Here is a 21086-nt window from a genome sequence, read left to right as displayed (position 1 = left end):
ATTCATGAGTGTTTGATCCACAAAACATTTTATATATCGGTACCATTGGTTAAATAGTTGTAGTCACACAAAACAAGGGACATATTATCTTGGCTGTTTAGGCTCTGGCACCTGGAGATGCTGCTGTCGGTGTCTCACCACAGGAGAGAACATGAAAAAATAATGTAAATGCCATCCCATTATAGTTGCCCACTGCTTGCACCCATACACATGCAATTGTAAACGAACTAGAGTTTTTTTTTATTATTATTAGAAAAGTGGTACCATGGACGTCATTCCAGTGCCAGTTTAAAAACGATAAATACTGTGATGTAATTGGTTCCTCTTCCGGTTGAACCGGTGCCCTCGACTTTGCTGCAGTAAACAGGCGAGCCATGACTGATGAAGACGTTTGTTGAGATCAGCTTCTTTCTTTTTTTTTCTTTTTTTTTTTTATTGTCACTGAAAAAGCTGAAAAAGGCCAATCCTGGGGAAATGTAGCCGCATTAGGGAGATAAAGGCAGAAAAGGCAAAGGACAATTCTTTAGCCTAATGACAGATCCATATCAAGCCGGATCCGCTGTCTCCTAGCAAGTGGCTTTGTTTTATCATTCAGCTTGCTATTTTAATTACGGATTTGTCACATCCCGCTGGCCAAAATTAGACAATAGCTTTTGATGTTGAAGTATAGCGTATAGCCTTTCAATATATCCATGTTATTAGGGGTATCACTCGTGGGTAAAGCTCGGACAAACCCCCTCTCTGTCCCCTCTGCTTTCGGTGTAACAGGAACATAATTATGCTCAAGGTGATGTTTTTGAAGATTAAAATGTTTTCCAGCAGTGACAAGGAGTGAGTAATTTGACTGCTTGAAAGCTCAGCAAATGAATGGAAATGCAGAGTAGATTGATTGAAAGGCAGTTATCCAGTTCCAAGGCTATGATTCCATGAATTATAGTTTGAAACAGAACAGCCCTGCAGCCTCACCAGTTGTGAATTCAAACAACCTACTTTAATTTGTTGCCCAAGAAGTTCAAGATGAGTTCCTTTCAGCACAGCACAGAGCAAAATATGAATGTCTTAGTAGAACTCTAGCACAATGTTCAGTGATGCCAGATGGAGCCCTGTGGAAACTGTATCCATATAGACTAAAAGCACCTTCAAGTTTGCTGAAGGTCCCATCAGATAACCGTCTAGATTTGGTCAAAGACAGTAAGAGTCCACATAAACTGCAGATACACCGACAAGGCAGGAAGCAGAGGAACTGAAATTAATTAAAGTGTAAATGAGGAATGTTGGCCAGTACAAACATGTTTAATTGGTTGGCAAAACAAAGAGGTGGCAAGAAACTAAAAGCAGCAAGAGTCCATTTGAATAAAAATATATTCCTCCACATTTCTTGACTTCTGCTAGTGTAAATTAAAAGAAAGGGCTCGCAACAGTGTAGCTTGGGACGTACACTGTACTGTGAGAGCATGTGATGTAAAACAACAGCAATTTGTTCTCAGCATTAAGACTGGAGCAAAGAGCTGCACAGTTTTAATTTAAATAACACATTCTCCTGAGTGTTGACAGGTCAGCAGCATAATGAATAGTTCACTCCCATCACTAAGGACCCAGCGTTCTGTACAAGGCTTCAGCTGCAGAGTAAAGCAAACAAAATATTAACATTTTTTCCCAAACAAACTTACATAAATGTACTTTCCTGCTTTTAAAGAAGCCTCATTTCCACTCTATCTATGGGGACTGAGTGCTCAGGGTGGATACCATGCCTCATATCCTCTAAGATGTCAAATATAACTACTTCTTGTTGGTAGTCAAGACTTTCATAGAAACTCCCCAAGGCATCAAGTGTAAAGTACTTAGTGCTTAAGTGTACTTAATGCTTAAACTTTAATCCAGCTATAACACTGAGGTTGCGCTTAGGGAGAGGCCATTGTCAAAAGGAAATCAACTGCAGTTTTATCTTTATGTGTAAGCGCTATAGTATGGAGCCGCTGAGCATTAAATATTAAATAAGTACAGTGAATACACATTTTCAGACACTTTTCACATTTTTTTATGTTGCAGATTTATGTTAAAGTGGCTTAAAGTTCTTTTTCTCATCAGTCAACTCACAACACTCTGCAACGATGAAGCAAAATCAGGTTTTCAGAGTGTTCATTCATTATTATTCAGAATAAATGAGTGAAATCTAAGTATTCAGAACTTTCACTTAGCTGTTGGTTAAAGCACTGTTGACAGCGATGACATCCTCAACTATTCATAGGACTGATCCTCCACATTTTTGTATGCCATACTTATGGCTCTTTCTCATTGTTCTTGGCAGAATTTGTTCATTTTCTACCAATTTGGAGGGGTATTGTTTGTGCGCAGCCATTTTCAGGTCTCTCCAGAGATGCTCTATTGAGGTTAGGTGAGGACAAAAAATCACTCCTGTGTTTTCTTGATGGTATGCACTACCGTTCAAAAGTTTAGGGTCACCCAGACAATTTCATGTTTTCCAAGAAAACTCATACTTTTATTCATGTGCTAACAATTGCACAAGGGTTTTCTAATCATCAATTAGCCTTTCAACACCATTAGCTAACACAATGTAGCATTAGAGCACAGGAGTGATGGTTGTTGGAAATGTTCCTCTGTACCCCTATGGAGATATTCCATTAAAAATAAGCTGTTTCCAGCTAGAATATTAATTAACCGCATTAACAATGTCTGGATTGTATTTCTGATCAATGTTGTCTTCAGTGAAAAAAATGCTTTTCTTTCAAAAATAAGGACATTTCTAAATGACTCCAAACTCTAGTCCTTGTCTTGCTGAAATGTCAACCTTCACCCATTTTATTCATATTGACTATTGATAGATAGATAGCAAGCAATCTCCTACAGTAGCTATATATCAAATGTGTAATGTCCAAAAAAAATTAAAAACTGTATATATAAATGACTGTATTTAAAAACCTAAGGTGCAGTTATTTGTTAGTTATTTGTTTGACAGTGGCCCATTATCTTCTATTATTCAGCTTGACAGGGCAGCCCTATTCTAACTACAGACAATTCTGTTGACCTTATGGCTTAGTTTTCTCTCTGACATGCACCAAATGTGTGCCTTTCCTAATCGCATCCACTGAATTCAGCTAATCACAGGTGGACCCCGGACCCCGGTCCAGGACCACTAATTGTAGCAGGATAAAAGAGGTCTGATTTATTATTTTAATAAAGATATCACTTCAAAAAAACAGCTTTTGCTATATTATTATGGACGACTGTGTATCATTAATTAGAAAAAATTAAAACTGAACCCATGCCTGGCTGAAAAGGGGAAGGAGCAAGGATTTTGGCTATTATGCCATTTCATTCTCCGTAAAACATTTCAAAAAATCTTCAATAAAACAAAAACAAACTCGAATAAAACCTTGGTCTTGTGACAGTAAGGATGTTGAAATGACATTCAATGAAAAGATAAGCTGCTGGCTTATTCTAGGGGCTTGTTTTGAATCTTTTTTTTAAACAAAGTTAGTGTCATCAGTATGATGTTAGGGGCGATGTATTCTGTATTTTAGCCAGGCGTAGGTGTTATTTCACATAGTGTTCACCAAGTCCAGACAGCAGCAGCAGCAGACACACAGGCCGGCAGTCAGCCAGCCACAGCAGGTTAGGACTAGATACCTGCTGAGAGTCAACAGTAAATGCTGGTGTTCATGTCACAGTTGCCCAATGATGCCAGCAGATACACAGCCCCTGTGCTGCAGTGAATTTAATGGCGGTGAGCTTTTTGTGTGCTATTAGCTGCTGGATGAGTGCCTCTCACCCAATTATTAACATCCTGGGTAGCTCTTTTTGTAGAAAGGCTAAACCACTGGTACATCAGAGGGAGGTCAGGAAAGTGATTTCTCATGTGATTAAAAAACAAGTCTCAAAGGAGAGTAGCATCATTAACTAGTCCTTGAGAGTCAGGGTAAGATATTTTTTGTTTTTAATGTTGAATGCGTTGCAGCGTCATTTGGAAAATAGTTATAATACATTTCACTTTATAGTTGTAATGTTTTGACTTATTCTGTCTCATTTTGTTTTCTGACAAATGTCCACAAGAATGAGTCATCTATCCATTATCTATACACCGCTTAATCCTCATTAGGGTCACAGGGGGGCTGGAGCCTATCCCAGCTGACAAGTCGAAGGTGGGGGACACCATGGAGAGGTCACTAGTCTATAAAGGGGCTACACATGGAGACAAAGAAGCACAGTCATATTCACACATACAGACAATTTAGAATCACCCGTTAACCTCAGCATGTTTTTGGACTGTGGGAGGAAGCCAGAGAACACGGAGAAAACCCAGACATGCACAGGGAGAACATGCAAGCTCCATGCAGAAAGATCAGGGGAATGCAGGGATGTGAACCAGGGATCTTCTAGCTGCTTCTGATAAACAGCTGTAGCAAACAAGTATATGCATGAAGGGCTTGAAGTGAGAAGTCGTGTGGATGTCCTCAGCATTTTTGATTGAGCTACCACATCTCAATATTAAAGCAGCCATCCTGCAAAAGACGCGTTGTCAGTGACCAGGAGAGACGCGCATCGATCGACACCACCACACACACTCAGGAAGGCTGCCAGGCAGAAAAACGCTCAACCACTCACTCATACATCTGTGAGGTATAAACACACACATGAATGCACACCGTTGGCAGGCAGTTGGAGACAAACACACCCTCAAACAGACGCTTACATACTGACACTGGAGAAAGTTGGCAGGTAGGTGCGTTGAAATGCACACACTCATAGACACAGGTACAGAACAAAGCCCTCCAAACATCTGTGCTCCCCCAGCAGCCTGACCTGACTAGCAGAGTAAATCTCGGTGCTGCGTTGTCTCTCGGCCTCCGGGGAGAATGTTCGCTGGCATCGAGGCCTCAGGTGAGCCAGGACAAATGAATGATGCTGAGCTGCGGGATAGAGATTTAATCTCTGGGCTTTTCACCGTGTCACTCTCAGTAAATAGGCTGCAGCATGCTGCCTGAGTCTGCCTGCAGAGGAAACTGAAGGTTAAAGTAACTTGTCCTCGCCACTGTCAATTGGCATGCTCCATAATAGCGGCTTCAGTCCCATCACTGGAAAGGACTGAGGTGGTCGGTGGCTATTTAGTGGCTGAGCAAAACAAAGCAGATGAAATATTTACATCCAGGAAGTAAAGAAGTGGGGGCAACTGGGACAAATGGAGGGTTAAACAGGCTTTCAGTGCAGCTACATTAGTGGGAGGACTACTGTTTGTCATTGAATTGCCTTAGTTGGGTCAGCCCTATATAGCAATGTTAAAGTCAGTTACTAGTCACTACAAAATTAGAATCTCTTCACCTACTCTTCCAGTACAAATGACATCACATTACTCTGTACCTCCATTAGTAGTCAAAATAAGGGAAACAAAAAATGAAGTCACTGAGGACCGAAATTATTCCATTTTTTTTTTTGTTTTGAAGGAGAACTCAATTAATTTTGCACCTTAAAATTCTTTTTACAGTTGTTGGGAGAACTTCTGTATTTGTGGAAACAGTTCTATAAAGTCTTGTGGGGCTCTGGAAGAAACTGAGTAAAGTCTAATCAACTACATTAGGTCATGGCATTTGGTCGAAGTTGAAGGTGTTGGGGCAGAATAGTTGGAAAAAAGGAGTATTCCTCACCTCTGCGGACTTCTCCTCATCATGGCTTGTGGCTAGCAGCTGAACAGACAGATAAAATGAGTTCATGAAAGTATTAAATTTATTCAGTGTTATAGCGCTGCTTTGAAAAGGGATATGAAAGCTGATGTTTTTTGTCTTAACTCCACAGCTAGGATTACTAAGAAATTAATAAAAAACATTAGTGGCTTTACTTGTTACATGCAATACACTGTTTCTTGCATTGTAGTTGAAGTATAGCATTTCTATTTGAAAAAGTAAAGCCAATAAAATGTAAAAACTTAGGAAGGAGTAATCTTCATTTCTGTAGCTTCTTGGTGATTATATTATAAACACCTTTTACAGATGCGTTTTACAGAGAATATTTTTACATTTTAAGGTTGAATCTTCAAAAAAAAAAAAGGAATATTGCCACAGTACTGGCAGCTCGCTTACTTAATGTCTAAACCGCAATTTGTCTGTACGCAAGCAGTAATGAATGGATTCATTTATAAAATCATCTTCAGCCCTGCTTTGACTTTATATCATGGCTTCTGAGAATATTGGATTCTGATTAGCTGCAAGATGTACATTAAAAATGTATTCATCGTATATGTTTAACTGTGTTTTCTCTGTTAAAGATGATGTGCAGTATTATACATAAATGCAACCATTTGATGTTTGCCTAAAGCTAATTTTCGTCTGTGGTGCTATCGAAGGTCAGAATATTACCTTCCACACAGTGACAGAACAGCACTAAATGGAACTAGACAAACAAAACATATAGGAAGGCAAGTTTATTTGTATAGCACAATTCATACACAAGTCAGTTCAAGGTGCTTTATAGTGTAAAGTAGACATACATTAAAATCAAAGAAATGATCATATCAGTGTATTCATATACATATAATACACATTACACACAATAATGCATCACACACACTCTTTATCAGCACAGTATGTTATAAAAATTAAAAAATAAGGATATCTGAATACCAAGCAAAATGCGGTCCAATATGTTTGCCTATTTATGCTAGAGTCTCTTTTTTGAAATAAGTCTTCTAAAGTTTTCTAACTTGTAGACAAAGGTGGCTACATCCACAGAGCTTGTCGAACATGAGGGAGGTCACACGAGCTCATTCTTTTTATTAAAACGATTTGAAATCCACAGTAAAGGAACATTTAAATATTTTCTCTTGAATTGTAACCTGAATCTGCCACATCACAGCTTGCAACTTTTAATGACTTAAAGAGAGCAGAATGGGAGAAATTCTCTGAGGAAAAGATGCAGAAAGAGTTTATAAAGAATCCAGTCAAGGTAGATTGCATGTATTTGAGAGGCACGATTTGTTAAAATAACTTTAACAATTAGTATGCTTTAGTTCATTTACATAATGGAAAAGATGAATGCAAAGATACTCTGATAAAACTGATAAAATATGATTAATAATAATGCAAATTTCCAATTTGCACATGTGAGATCAGATATGAAATATCACCTGACCTCACTGGAAAGTAGAAAATAACATAAAAGATGACAATCGAACACAAACTTCTGAGAAAAAGTGAGAAAAAGAATATGTTTTAGAGTCTATTATGTGGCTAAAAACATTTCTGAGCCTTCACCTGCTGATAGATGACAACCTTTGCATTTTTACATTTTTGGCATTTCACTAACTATCTCATCCAGAGATGCTTAATGACGGGTGCAACAGCAGAATAAGCTTCAATAGCTGGATGATGACAGGCGTCTGATAGTAAGGCCAATGCTGGTCCTTCAATGATCATGACTAATGGAGGAGTGCCAGAGAAGGAATGAAAATAAGAAATGAAGAGAAAGATTATTCATATTGCTTAAGGAACGTATAATACTAGAAGCAGAGATGGGATTCACTGGGGAAAAGATGTGGAGTCAGTCTGAAAACTCCTCAGACCTTTATCAGCTGAGACAGTGTCAGAGACATCTGGCCTATCAAATCCAGTCAAAACACATTTTGAATCAAAATGTATGTGTATCGACTTCCCCCCTCCTTTCTTGGAGAGCAGTTTTATAGAGGATGAAGCTTTGACAGCAGTGATGTCTTGGTGTCCCTGGTGGGGCTCTCACCCGGCAAAGTGGCTGCCAGTTTCTGCCGACACTTCTGTTCTGATCTACTTTAAAACTGGGGCATTTCTTCATATTTAACGGTGATTTCAGAAATAGCTGTTATGATATGGTGTGATGGTACACCAGAGGAACAGGTGACATTTTTTATGAATCACCTTCTCAACATGTTCATGACCAGATGGTGATGTAAATATATATTTTTTTAAATTAATTAAATCTGAGGTATCGTCACACTGAACAAGCAATCTGTGAATGAGGAAATATTTCAGAGGACTGGTGGAGCATTTGGTGAACTTTTTCTGGGTTAAGTCAAGCGCTCCGATAAGGCCCTCTTTTTTTTTTTTCAAAATTTGTTTGAACACAGAAAATAAATGAACTGTAATGACCTGTTTGAATTAAAAATATATATATGTTTTTTTTAGCTGCAGAGATTTGTACTCTTTCATGTTCTATTGACGAATCAGGAAATGTGATAGCTCTAAAGTGTGAGCAATAGCTAGAGCTTCCCTTTTTTTTCTGGGAAGTAGACACTGAAATTGTACAATGGGATCACTGGTGGCAAGCAGGAACAGTTCCAATAAATGAGCTAGAAACAGAAGGGGACCAAATATTGTGGTGCAGTAACCACACCTCGGTTGCAATATGCAGTAATTAAAATCAGCGTTTGATTCTAAAATTGGTTTCATGGCAGGTTGATGGTTGAAGGGGTGGTTGGCAATTCTTCTGCAACTTGATGGCAATCGCACTTGAAGCACTTTTTGTACTTACTACAGGTTTTTCCTTATGTCTGAATTCTTGCTTGTGTTGTACGTCGCTTTGGACAAAAGCGTCTGCTAAATGAAATTGTAGAATTGTAGAATTTGCTTTAAGCTGCAGTAAAAGCAATACTACATATGTATCTGGATGGTGGTTTCTTTCTTCTTTTCTTTTTTTTGTCTGGTTCTCTGGATGTACAATTAATTCAGCTTTCAGCTCTCCTTTTGTTATATGTAACACCATTTTTCAGAATCCCCTTTCAGAACAACAACAGCTGATGTGCAACGAAAATCTCAAGTTTAGCCGCAGGGTTTGGATCATGCAGTAAACCATCTCTGCTAATTTTGTTCTTGAGAACTAGCTGTTTTAATGACTTCACCCATGTCCCTGCGCAGTAATGTTCAACCCAAAGTATGCCCTCATCACAATATTGAGTGAACATCAGCACAGCATCCTGCTCTTGGACTCACCCAAGATGATTTTGATTGGTTTTAAGAATTACAAACACGCCACAGCCTTTATATGCCCTATACAAGAATGCTAATGAGGTGCAGTCATGCCATTCTACACAAACCTTGTCAGAATTAAGGAATGGTCTGGTTTTGAAAGATTAAGTGTTTCAAGACTTATCAGCATAAGCTAAAACCATTTACATGTCCAGGTAACCAGCTTCCCTCAGATGAAACCACAGTGTTTCTATAAATTCTGGCAGCATTTAGTCCTACACTTTGGCTGTTGCAAGCTACAAGAAACAAAAGGCCCGTGTACAGCTACTGCTAGCACATCCACTGCAGTGTTTCCCTATTGGGTGGATGTCATTCCTGGATGCTGTTATATGACAGTAATATTAGTGGCACTGCCAGATTTTCATTCAAGGGCCTTTACACTGTAGTATTCAGTCTCACATGTCCAAATATGTTAGCTTAAACTAATGCTAATTGTTTTTTTGTTTTTTGTTTTTTTTATACAGTGTTCTCATTTAAACGAAGTCCATTCTAAAATTTCAGTCAGAAATGAAATTTATTGCCAGGTGATTAAGTTCAGGTTAGCCCAATTAGCCAGCTAGCTACAGCTGCAACACTTGTCAGTTTTGCCAAGGAAATGGATGGTTGCCGACTAATGGGAGTGCTGTTTTGTCATACCTCTGTCTGAAATCAAGAAGGCTGTTGTTTCATTTCAGAATTTAAATCATTATCATTGTAAAAGAGTTTAACAGCCGTACAAGCAATAACTCAGGGAGGCAGGCTCAGCTATAAGTCAGTTCATCTGCAGGAAGAAATCACAAGGTCTTAGTAGAATAGACGCAAAAGCTCATGTGCTCAAACTGTAGACACAGCAGTGTTCTCTCAGTATACATAGCCGTGTGTGCCATTGAGTCTTCGATGGCATATTTCCTATCACACTTATACAACCATCTAGTGTGCCTTAATGAAAACAAAGACAGCACAGATGGAGGAGGGATTAAAACCCGGGAAGTTTACTTGTCTACTAAGGACGTGTTAGACTCAGTGATTCAGCTAACAAGAATATATATAGAAAGCCTGAAGATGCATTTCAAGAATAATGCATCTCATCTTTGCAGCATCACAGTCTATCATCAAGCTCCTGAAGCAGCTGCACAAACTTGCACATAATGGAACATTTAATACCTGCCAATGCACAGTGTATGACTCTGTCCCAGAAAGTGAAAGATTAAGATGCCCAACTTAACCTTGGATTATTCTTCGTTAGACTGACAAATAGATATTAGATAGATATTATCCTACATTTCCTCTTTTATTTATTGAATATGAGGCGGATCCTAGTACAGTAAAATCATAAAGACATTACTAAAATTGTCATCATCCTCCTTTATGTAAAGTGTAATTAGTTATGGTCAGAGAATTATTGGACACTGATTGCAGTTGTTTGAACTTTATTTGATATTGTTGTTTAATTTAGTTCACATTTAATTTAATTTCTGTTTTAAAATTTAACAGCATTATTGGCACTTCACCTACAGTATAATTCTGTTTCTGTTGCTATGCATTAAACAGGCTCATTTCATTCATATTTTATAGTACTACTGTGCTATAATGCCCAGCCTGAAATACTGTAGCGATCTGTATTCAAATGCAGTGGAAACTATGCGTGCTGTATGTGCGCACATTGATGGCAGCAGTACAGTTTTCATGGCAAACCTACAAGCTGTCATGTTTTATTCAGAGTGAGGCACGAAGAGTAGTTCTGTTCAAAAGCCAACAACTCCTACACCCCTGCTCCCCCCAACTCTTTCATACTGAGCTCTCTCTCTCTTGCTATTTCTACCTTTTCCTATACCTCTGTCTTCTTTGATTTAGTCTTCTTCTGTGGTCAGATTGCAGAATCCAGCAGTTTTTAATAAGCCTCAGTTGTGGGATTACAAGCACTGACAAGAAGGGACGAGAGTGATCTAAGGTCACAAGACCCAGAAAATACACCAACTTTACTAGCTTGTAACTCTAACACTATCTTGTTAGTGAGTTATTGGGAGTCACTAGAATAAGAAGTATTGACAGATACAAAGAGGCAGTATTTTTCGCTCTGCTCAGCTCTGAGGGTTTTTTTTCCCTTGAAGATATTTTTTAGAAATAAATATTTTACAATTCTGCCATCATTAGAAAATGTCCTCCTGTGTTGTTCCTGTGCTAACAGTAAAAACACAGGAATCCAGCTAAGAGATGTGCAGCTTGGCAGGTCCAGTGTCATCTCGCAGAGATTTAAAATCACTTGAACCTTAATGCTCCCCGTATTTTTTGTTAAGTACCTTCAAAGTAAGATAAAACATTTTTTACACAGTTTGACAACATAATACATTCAGTTGGTTTCTCTGTTTTAGTAGCTGGATCACACATATATTGAGGGAAGTATTCAAATATTCAAGTTTTTTTTTCGTTAATGGATTCACCATAACAGCAGAGAATTTTAGATGTCTGGAGATATCTTTTTGCAAAAACTACCCTTTAATTCAGCTCGACATGTTTGGTACTGCATCTTTAGAGGTCCTGAGATCTGGACGAGAGTTTAAAATACTGAAGTGTAGCTACACTTACAGCTGCCAGTACACTGTATCTCCCCCTTTGCTTTGCATCCTGTCAGTCTTCAAAATTCTCTCACTCAATTTCACCATTACCTTCCTGTAACTCTTTCATAATTTATTCAATCCCATGCTTTAGAGACGGTGACAGAATATTCATTTGCTGGTGAAATTTTCTCTCCACACACATTTTTTTTGCCAATACAGCACACGGTTTTGTCTCATGAAATGAACTCCAGCTCAGTTTCTATGATAGGGTATTAAAATGTCTCACTCTGTCTCTCTTCCTTTCTTTTGTTTTAGTTGTCCAGCATATAAAAAGAAGAGACATCATCCTGAAGAGGGAGTTGGGCGAGGGAGCGTTTGGTAAAGTCTTCTTGGCAGAGTGCTACAACCTCAGCCCCACCAAGGACAAGATGCTGGTGGCTGTGAAGGTACATGCTCAGTGTGTGTTGTGAGTGTGCTTATGTGTGGTATATGTTGCATTAAAGAAATCATTTCATGAGAGTGTGTTGAGATTGCTCTGATGTGTGTCTGTTTAATACTTAGCCACCATTAGCAGCCTGTTTACTTAGCTTACCATAAAGATGGGAAGCAAAGGGAGACCCTTTAAAGTAAGCTAAACAAGAAAAGCACTCAGAGCACAATACTCCACCAAGGCTGCGCAGTTGTTGTATGATTTCCGAGGTATGAAATCTTTCAAAAATTGTGGTCTGCAGCATAGGATTTGTAGCAGGATTGCAATCATGTGATCATCAGCAGGAACCTGATGTAGTGTTCACTAGTAGTCATAGTTACAGTGACGACGTGCCGCTATTTCACAATGATACAGAAATCCTAAAGAAATACGTGAATCCAGACTATAAGCCGCAACGCTGCCAAAATCTAATCACTTGGTCCTTGTGTCATTTCTGACCTTCCCTGAAAATTTCATCCAAATCCTTTAGTCCATTTTTGAGTACTGTTGCAGACAAACAGACAGACAGACAAACCAGCGCCGGTCATCACATAACTCCACCGAGTTTCTTGGTGGAATAATTACAAGTTTTGCATTTGCGCCCCCCCCCCGCTCAATACAGGGCAAAAGGAAGCAGCATAAAACAAGTGGATCTTGGTCAATACATTATGTACACCAAAGGTTCAGATTGTGACACAGTAATCCCAAAATACAATTTAGTGGTGTATACTGTATGCAGTACTGAAACTGACACCAGTTGATCAGAAAGCTGCACCAGACCCTCTTCCAATCAAAGTCTTCATGTTTGCAACCAGGAACCAGGATAGGCACCTATTTTGCAAACATACAGAGTAGTGGAAAAGGTCAGGACAGAACAATCTATTTTGTTTTCCCAGTACAAAAACCCGAGAGTAACAACAAGTTGTGTTTTCAGAAGGGATAAGTGCTGGACTATTTCTTGGCTGGGTGCTCTATCTTCCCGATATCTCGCTAGTTGCCTGGCAACCTCACAGTGATGACAAGACTCCTGGAAATCATTGCACCCTTCATAGAAATGGGCTGTATCCACAATCACTCTCTATTTTGCTTAAAATGCAGTGTTTTTACCGTTTGTTATTTATTTTTAAGTCTGCATTCTGAATGTGAATTTCACCTGCTGTTTCGTTATTTTGTTTGTTTCATTTCTGGTTGTCTTTTAACTTGCAGTCACTATTACCAGCTGTGCTGAACTAAAAACAAAAGTTGGCCCAGACTGGTTCACACAGCCCACTGATGATTTTGCAAAGGTGGAAGCACACGTCCACATGTATGATGAGGAGCTATGATGTGACACCACCACAGAGCTCTGATTTAAAAATGCGTAATAGAGGCATTGTTGCAACAGGTTCAACGGGCTGTCTTTGTGTTGGAGCAGAACATCAGGGTGAAACTTTTATGGAAAAATATGTTAAAGATCACTTATGCGAATCCTATCAGCAGGAAGATGCAGGTTATTTGTTGAAAACATTAGTTACAAAGAACATTATCTCCATTATATTATATTATGCATTTGAATAACTGAGAGCTGTCATGAAGCAGTGTAACGCAAAGCTGCATGATACACATTGTAGCTGCATAATTCTTATGTACTATAGGGGAATGTCTGCTAAAAGATTTAAACAAACAAGAATATACGGCTAGAATCAGATGTCTCATTTAAATAATCTGTGTTCTGTTGCATGCATATTTCCCTTCCAACTTCATCAGGCTGCATGAAAGATGCACAACATTAGCTCCAATATTTAAATTAGGAAGAAAGCATCGGTGGTGGCAGCGCTGATGCATAATATGCTGTGTGTACTGTGCATACTGAGTGTCAGCAGATCTGGGATCAGCAGACCAGCCCCTTAACAGGATAATGAATGCATGCAATATTAAATACAGCTAAATAAACTGGTTACTCAACTCTGCTTAGTTATTAACATTATTTGCAGAAGCCACAGAGGGTCAGGGAATCTGCCTTTTTGGTCTGAAACTTATTTCTAAGCCTATATCTAACTAATGTGTGCTTCCCTGGCAGTTTAATGGAACTGTAACAGTGAAACTAACCAAATGAGTCTCTACTATCACCATGTTTTGTATGAGCACAGCTTTTAGGAGGCACGTGACTTCTTAATATAATATATAACACACAAATGTCAGCACATCCTGACCAGTCAGCTCCACTGTGTTACCAGTAACTTCCAGCGGATCCCCGAGCTGTGCGTGAGAGCTGATCTAATTAGCACAGCGAAATAGCAGCTGATGTTTGTCGGATTGCTGAAGAAAAAAAACCCACCCAATTTTAGTCAGTCTCTCACTGTTCATAGTATAAAACCTGTCACTTATTTGTGCATTGCAGGCACAGTCACAAGCAGCAGATGTCAGTCTACTCAATATGACACAGCCACACTTCCGGTTAGACAGGATGATAGAACACAAAATTACAAAGTCAGAGCACTTCCTTTTTGCTGAAAAGCTTCAGATCAGTATAGTGCTGTCAGAAATGACTGCAGTGACAGAAGATATAAAGATAGAGCTGCAAAAATTACCCTTGTACAGCTCCTGTGTCTCAAAGTCTAGTTAAATGTCCCGGCACAATAGCTAAGCTACACTCTTGCGGCACCAGCGCCATATTTACCACACAGACATGAGAGTGATATTAAATTCCTCATTAAACCGAATAAGGATATTACACAAAAAATGTTGAAGTATTGCCGTTAAGGGAAAACATCGGGAGTAAAAAGAAAACAGATGCCTATCTCTATATATGTTTAGCCTCCATATAGTTAGTATAGATGAAATCACTACCATGTAGCACAGTTCAAAGCACAGTGGGTATTTACTCTCAGCCTGGGTCTGTGATCTGTGTGGAGTTTTCATGTTCCCTTTGTGAATGCATGGGTTTTCTCCGGGTGCTCAGACTCCCTCTCACAGTCCAAAAACATGCTGAGGTTAATTGATAATTCTAAATTTTCTGTAGGTGTGAATGTGAGTGTCCTTGTTAGCCTCTATGTGTAGCCCTGTGGTAGACTGACAAACTGTCCAGCCTGTCCCCTGTATTCGCTCGTAACCCTAATGAGGAATAAGCGATGGATGGATGGACATCTAATGAGTGCTGAAATAGTCTTTGGTTATCTATGACACTACAGATTGTTCTGTTTAGTTGGAGAGGGCTCTCTCATATGAGGCTGCAGGCCTATACATAAAGCTTTTCCAGCAGGGTTGATAAAGGTCCAGCAAAAGTCCAGCTAAAATTGATTTTAATTGTGTTTGTGTTTGTGTTTAAAGAAATATAGCGTGGTACCAGTGTCTAGATCCGGGTGGAAAGGGTTAGAAAGCTCAATTTTCAACAAGCTCTTCCAACCCCTGCCTAAAAGCCAACATCAATGCTGTCTCTGGCAGGTGGTCCACCAAGAGCACTGTTACAGATCCAATTACATGGAGAGGATTTTTTTTTATCCTGTTTAAACTTAATGAAAAAAGACTTTACCATTAGCCAGCTTGCATGGTAGGAAGTAAGTTGGTATTTACTTAAAGTTTAAAGATAGATGTTGCAGTGAAGTTGAAATACCCAGAAAACTGAGGTCAGATCCACTAGAGCCTTTAGGAATGTTTACACACTTGTGGTAATTAAATTTTATTCAAACCTACTAATCTACTTCCTTCAGAAACTCCCTGCAAGCCAAAAGAAAGTATTATGTCCTTCTCCTGGTCATAGCAGAAGCAATCATCTCTGACCATCTGTCTTTCATCGTGCATTTTTTTTTCATTTCATTGTATTGCCTTGTTTTGCCTGATACCTGACCAGTTTTAGGTGATCAGAGGAACAACCAAGACAGTCATTCCATCATTCCATTCAGTTTGCCCAAACACAGAGTATGCTTGGCCCTGGTGAGTGTTATTTTCAAGCCTTGGGCAAGGTGTCCTGACCTCTATCGGTCTTCCTTCTATGGAGTATTGGCTCCTCAGATGTAACTTAATAACCCAGTGAACCTGATGATTTCTCCTAAAGCATATGGAGCCATTGTCCCTGTGCGACAGCTCTCAGTGCATCACTGAGCTCAGTATTCAGTTGTACTTTTCTGATCCCAGTGTGAATATGAAGAACTGTATGAATGTGAGACAGGGCGGTTCTTAATAACAGGTTGCAGACTCAGCAAAGCTACCAAGGTTTGAAAACAGAGGAGAAACCCACCATGACCTTGATAACAGGAGAAGATAGTAAAAGAGTTCAGATAGAAGCGACAGACTGACCAGCTGACATTTTCTTTTCTTAGTATTATAGGATTATCAAAAGAAAGGCAATGTGTTTGATAATAAACCTCCTCTGCTGTGACCCTTTTAAAACACAATACCATATGCATTTTCATCTGAACATGTTCCAGCCTGTGATAAAGCAGAAAGAGCCTCTCTGAATACACTTAAAGGTCAACAAAGGGAAAATTCATTGCAGCGCTTTCCCTCAATTTATTGTAGTCAAGCTTTTTGAAGGTATTGTTTTGGAGAATTGCCCAGACAAGAAACATTTCCTTAAGCGTGTGGTTTGATTTGATAATAGAACTTTATGGCCATTTTACCTGCTCTGTCGTACATCTCAACCACCTCCAACACTTCACTGCAAGAAGAGCACATATGAGTAAATGCGTTTCCATCCCAAGGTCACTTCCATCTATAATAGTGTCAGCAGCAAGCTGGGAAAGCAGGACTCAAGACCAAGGAGATCAAGAGTGGCAACTCTGTGTATTTTCCTGTTGCTGATGAAGTGTCAAGAGTCTTTTTTTTCCTCCAGGAGAGGCTGCAATAAGGCGTATTATTGCTGTTATTTGATTTTTCTTCTGATACTGGTGACTTTAACTGACATCCCATCACGATTTGGTATTTTGTGTGTACTCTCCTTCAAAAGAGTTCAAAGCACTTCCCTGCTTGGGCCTGTTACTAATCAGATCAGTTTGCAGTGGGTCCAACCTGCTTCTCCTGCACTCTCTGGAGATTACAGCTACAGTGACTGCTGGTGTCAGTACTATTTACAAGTTGTAATGTGAACTGTAAAACCATCAGACACCAAGTTAGCGGCAGATCCTTTTAGTCCTGTAAGTTGTGGGTTTGGGTTCAGAATGAGGTTGTCATAGAATATCTGCCAACACTGTTGTCTCTAGATCATGGTTGGATGTCAAAGTTGCTTACGTTTTTATTCCTACCCATATCTTCCTCATTCAACAAGATGACAGTGTTAAGTGACTGTTCAGTTGCTATGGAATGTGTGGCTGTCCTTGACACGTCCTCTTGGTACAAGATAGTCAATGTTGTTCACTTTATCTGTGAGAAGTCATTATGTCTTGTATCATTGTAGTAAAGCATAATTTGATGTGAACACAGTGTTGTGTTTACCGTTGTCTATTAGATGAACCTACTAATAAACAACAACTGATTTCCGCCATTAACTTTTCTGTTTCCATGGAGTCTGGTGCTGGTGGCGAGGAGGATGGAGGTGAAAGTGCTCAGTCTAGCTCTTCAACGACATGAACTGTAGGCACTGACAAAAGAGAACGGTAGTGTCTACAGATACAGATACGGACCCGTACCCGTAGCCTGTGGCCTACGGATACGGCACTTTCCATTTGCCAGACAGATACGGACCCGTACACGAGTCTTGCGAGTCAAGAAGCTGCTAACCACTGCAAACTGTTGAAAGGTAAGCAAAGGTTAGGGTTAATGTTAGGGTTAGGTTTTGGGTCCCTACCTGTAGTACCGATGCTACGGGTCCGTACCGCTAGCGTCTACCGGGAGTCACGTGACCAGATCTCGCGTATCTGATTGGCAAATGGAAAGTGCCGTCCTTACCTCTAGCAACAACCAAAGAGAACAGCTGGTGTATGACAGAGGTGTAAGGTGGTGCCAAGAAAATGAAAAGTGCATTTTCATTCACCAGCTTTTATGCATGCAAAAGTCAAAGGAAAGAAAAAGTCACTGATAAGCCAAGACATACATGAAGCATGTGTCTCCTCAAGCTTCTTGTGTAAAAATAACATCAAAAGAAAACATCAAATCTGTGAGGAATAAGAAAACATTGACATTCCTCACAAATTTATATGAAATAAACAAATATGACACATTTCCAATATGTAATCTACATTATTGTAATGCTTAAGAACACTTTTTAAATTCATTATCTAATTGCACCCTTCTGTGCACTGGTTTAATGGTGTCCCAGTAGAAAATGTGTGCCATCAGGTGTTTACATAACTCATAATGTTCACACACTAGTAGTGGATTCCAATTTCAGTCAAAATTTGCGCTACCTCACAAGTAAAATATGGCTTAGTAGGCTTAAATATCTCATTTCTACTGCCAACAAATGAAAGTAAAGACATGATGATGTTTCAAGGGCAGTGTTTAGTTTGTTCTCCATCTTAGTTTAGCATACTAACATTTGCCTATTCACATTAGAATTAATTTGCTTTCATTTCACTCAAAGCCTAAACTGTGGAGCTCATGGAGGCTCCTTAGATGACAGACCAACTGACTGGCTAAAACTGAAGCACAACTTGGAGTTATTGAGTGAATAAATCACCTCAAAATGAAGGTTACAAATTGGATTATGAAAAAAAAACACAGGAAAAGAGGAAGTGCGCAGGATACACCTCAGCATAACAGAGGGTTGTAAATTAAAACTAGAAGATGTAAAATGACATAGCACAACTCAATGCAGCATGTGACTCACAATGATGCTCCTTCTGAACGACAGAAGGTGGAAGTCTAGCCTGAACCAATCAAGAGAGGAGACTAAAGTCCTTTTCAGACATGGGATATAAACATTACTTACTTTATTAATATGTTCAAGTGATGAAATTATTTCATTTAGATACAGGTCACTTTTATGTTAATATTCTTCATGATTTATTTCAAACATACCCACAACAATGACAAAGAGCCAGGATGTAGACATGATATTTTTCATACATGTAAGATTGGACAGGTGATATGTAACGCATGAGGACATATTGCCCATAACATCATTTTACATGAGTATGTTAATCCTGGGCTGTTCATCAATGCATGCTGTGTTTAAAATGTTATGGAAATGTTACTGGTCCAACCTTCCATGATTGCCATGGCCAGTTTTACAGAAAAGTGACCAGTGTAGTCAGTCAGACTTAAAGCAACACATTAGATGAGATCAGATGAACAGAAAGTCTGAAGGAGGCTTCGTCATCACCTTTAAAACCCAGAGTAATGGCTTGTTCAAGTGGCCTTTGTCAATTTATCAAGTCAAAACGTCTACACCCAAGAACGTTCTTGTTACATCAAGAGGAAACAATGAAAAGATGAGTCACTATAGAATCATTTCCAGAGAGCCAGTTTTTTTTTCTATTTTTCCAACCAATTCAATTCAATTCAATTCAATTTTATTTATATAGCGTCAATTACAGTCAAATCGTCTCAAGACGCTTTACAGAACCCATATGCCTGACCCCCAGAGCAAGCCCAAAGGCGACAGTGGCAAGGAAAAACACCCTTTTAACAGGGAAGAAACCTCGAGCAGAACCCGGCTCTAAATAGGGGGGACCCATCTGCCTGCTGGCCGGGCGGGTTGAGAAGGACAGAAGAGGGCAAGGGGGAGGGATGGGAGAAGAGGGAGGGGTGAGAAAGCAAGGAAAACACAACACACATTTGAATACATGCATGACAGGATATGTGACACAGACAAAGTATAAGCTAACATTGAAAACTGACTCATAGTTTACTCTTATGATGTACGGCTCTGACATTAAACATACTCCTTATATAGCTAGCAGTAAAATTCAAACAGTATGTAAGTTAGCATAACAGTATATTGAAGGCGATGCAGAGTTGACTCGTGGAAAAAGGGAATTGGAAGCAGAGGGCTGGTGGAAGGTCAGTAGCAGCATCCCACAGTGGACATGGTGGAGACTGGACCAGCTGGTGGAACATCGACCGCAGATCTGAAGCATCCAGCTCTGGGACCAGGGACACTCGGAGAAATAGCACAGGGGGAAACAGAGTGAATGTACTGCAATAACGGTATACATATTAAATGTAAAGGTAGATAGAGAAGGGCTCAGTGCGTCAAGAAAAGTCCCCCAGCAGCCTAGGCCTATAGCAGCATGACTAGGGGCAGAACGAAGGGACGTCCAAGAGGGGGTCAGCTGTACAATGAAGACACAAGCCGAACCTCTGTGGGTCACCCAGTCAGCCCCAACTATAAGATTTGTCAAAAAGGAACGCTTTAAGCCTGGTCTTAAAAATAGAGAGGGTGTCTGCCTCCCGAACCCAAACTGGGAGCAGGTTCCACAGGAGAGGCGCCTGATAACTGAAGGCTCTGCCTCCCATTCTACTTTTAGAAATTCTAGGAACAACAAGTAAGCCTGCAGTTTGAGAGCGAAGAGTTCTACTAGGATAATAAGGTACTATCAGATCTTTAAGATATGATGGAGATTGGTTATTAAGAGCTTTATATGTCAGAAGAAGGATTTTAAATTCTATTCTGGATTTAACAGGAAGCCAGTGAAGAGAAGCAAGTATAGGGGAAATATGATCTCTTTTGCTAACTCCTGTCAGTACTCTCGCAGCAGCGTTTTGGATCAACTGTAGATGTTTGAGAGAGCTATTTGGACAACCCGATAATAAGGAATTGCAATAGTCAAGCCTGGAAGTAACAAAAGCATGAACTAATTTTTCTGCATCACTCTGAGACAGAATGTTCCTGATTTTTACAATATTACGCAGGTGAAAAAAGGAAGTCCTACAGACTTGCTTTATGTGTGAGTTAAAGGACATGTCCTGGTCAAAAATAACTCCAAGATTCCTCACAGTAGTACTGGAGGCCAATGTGATGCCATCCAGAGTAACTATTTGCTTTGAAAGCGAGTTTCTAAGATGTTTGGGGCCAAATACAATGACTTCAGTTTTGTCTGAATTTAGCAGTAGGAAGTTAAAAGTCATCCAGGTTTTAATGTCCTTAAGACAATCTTGCAGTCTAGCTAACTGATCAGTTTCATCTGGCTTCATAGATAAATACAATTGTGTGTCATC

General features: G+C 39.5%; 1 protein-coding gene across 6 annotated transcripts in view; it reads left to right on the top strand.

Moving 5' to 3' along the window:
* Window positions 1-21086, top strand: part of ntrk3b (neurotrophic tyrosine kinase, receptor, type 3b) — a 236453-nt gene that overhangs the window by 189522 nt on the left and 25845 nt on the right. For all 6 annotated transcript variants that reach the window (XM_051941541.1, XM_051941537.1, XM_051941545.1 and 3 more), the window contains one exon: window positions 11858-11988. In XM_051941541.1, coding sequence (XP_051797501.1) covers window positions 11858-11988 — 131 coding nt within the window. The remainder of the gene's footprint in view (window positions 1-11857; window positions 11989-21086) is intronic.

The sequence above is a fragment of the Acanthochromis polyacanthus genome, chromosome 2 (assembly GCF_021347895.1).
Source record: "Acanthochromis polyacanthus isolate Apoly-LR-REF ecotype Palm Island chromosome 2, KAUST_Apoly_ChrSc, whole genome shotgun sequence".
Classification (NCBI taxonomy): Eukaryota; Metazoa; Chordata; class Actinopteri; family Pomacentridae; genus Acanthochromis; species Acanthochromis polyacanthus.
This window is presented reverse-complemented; position numbering and strand designations above follow the sequence as displayed.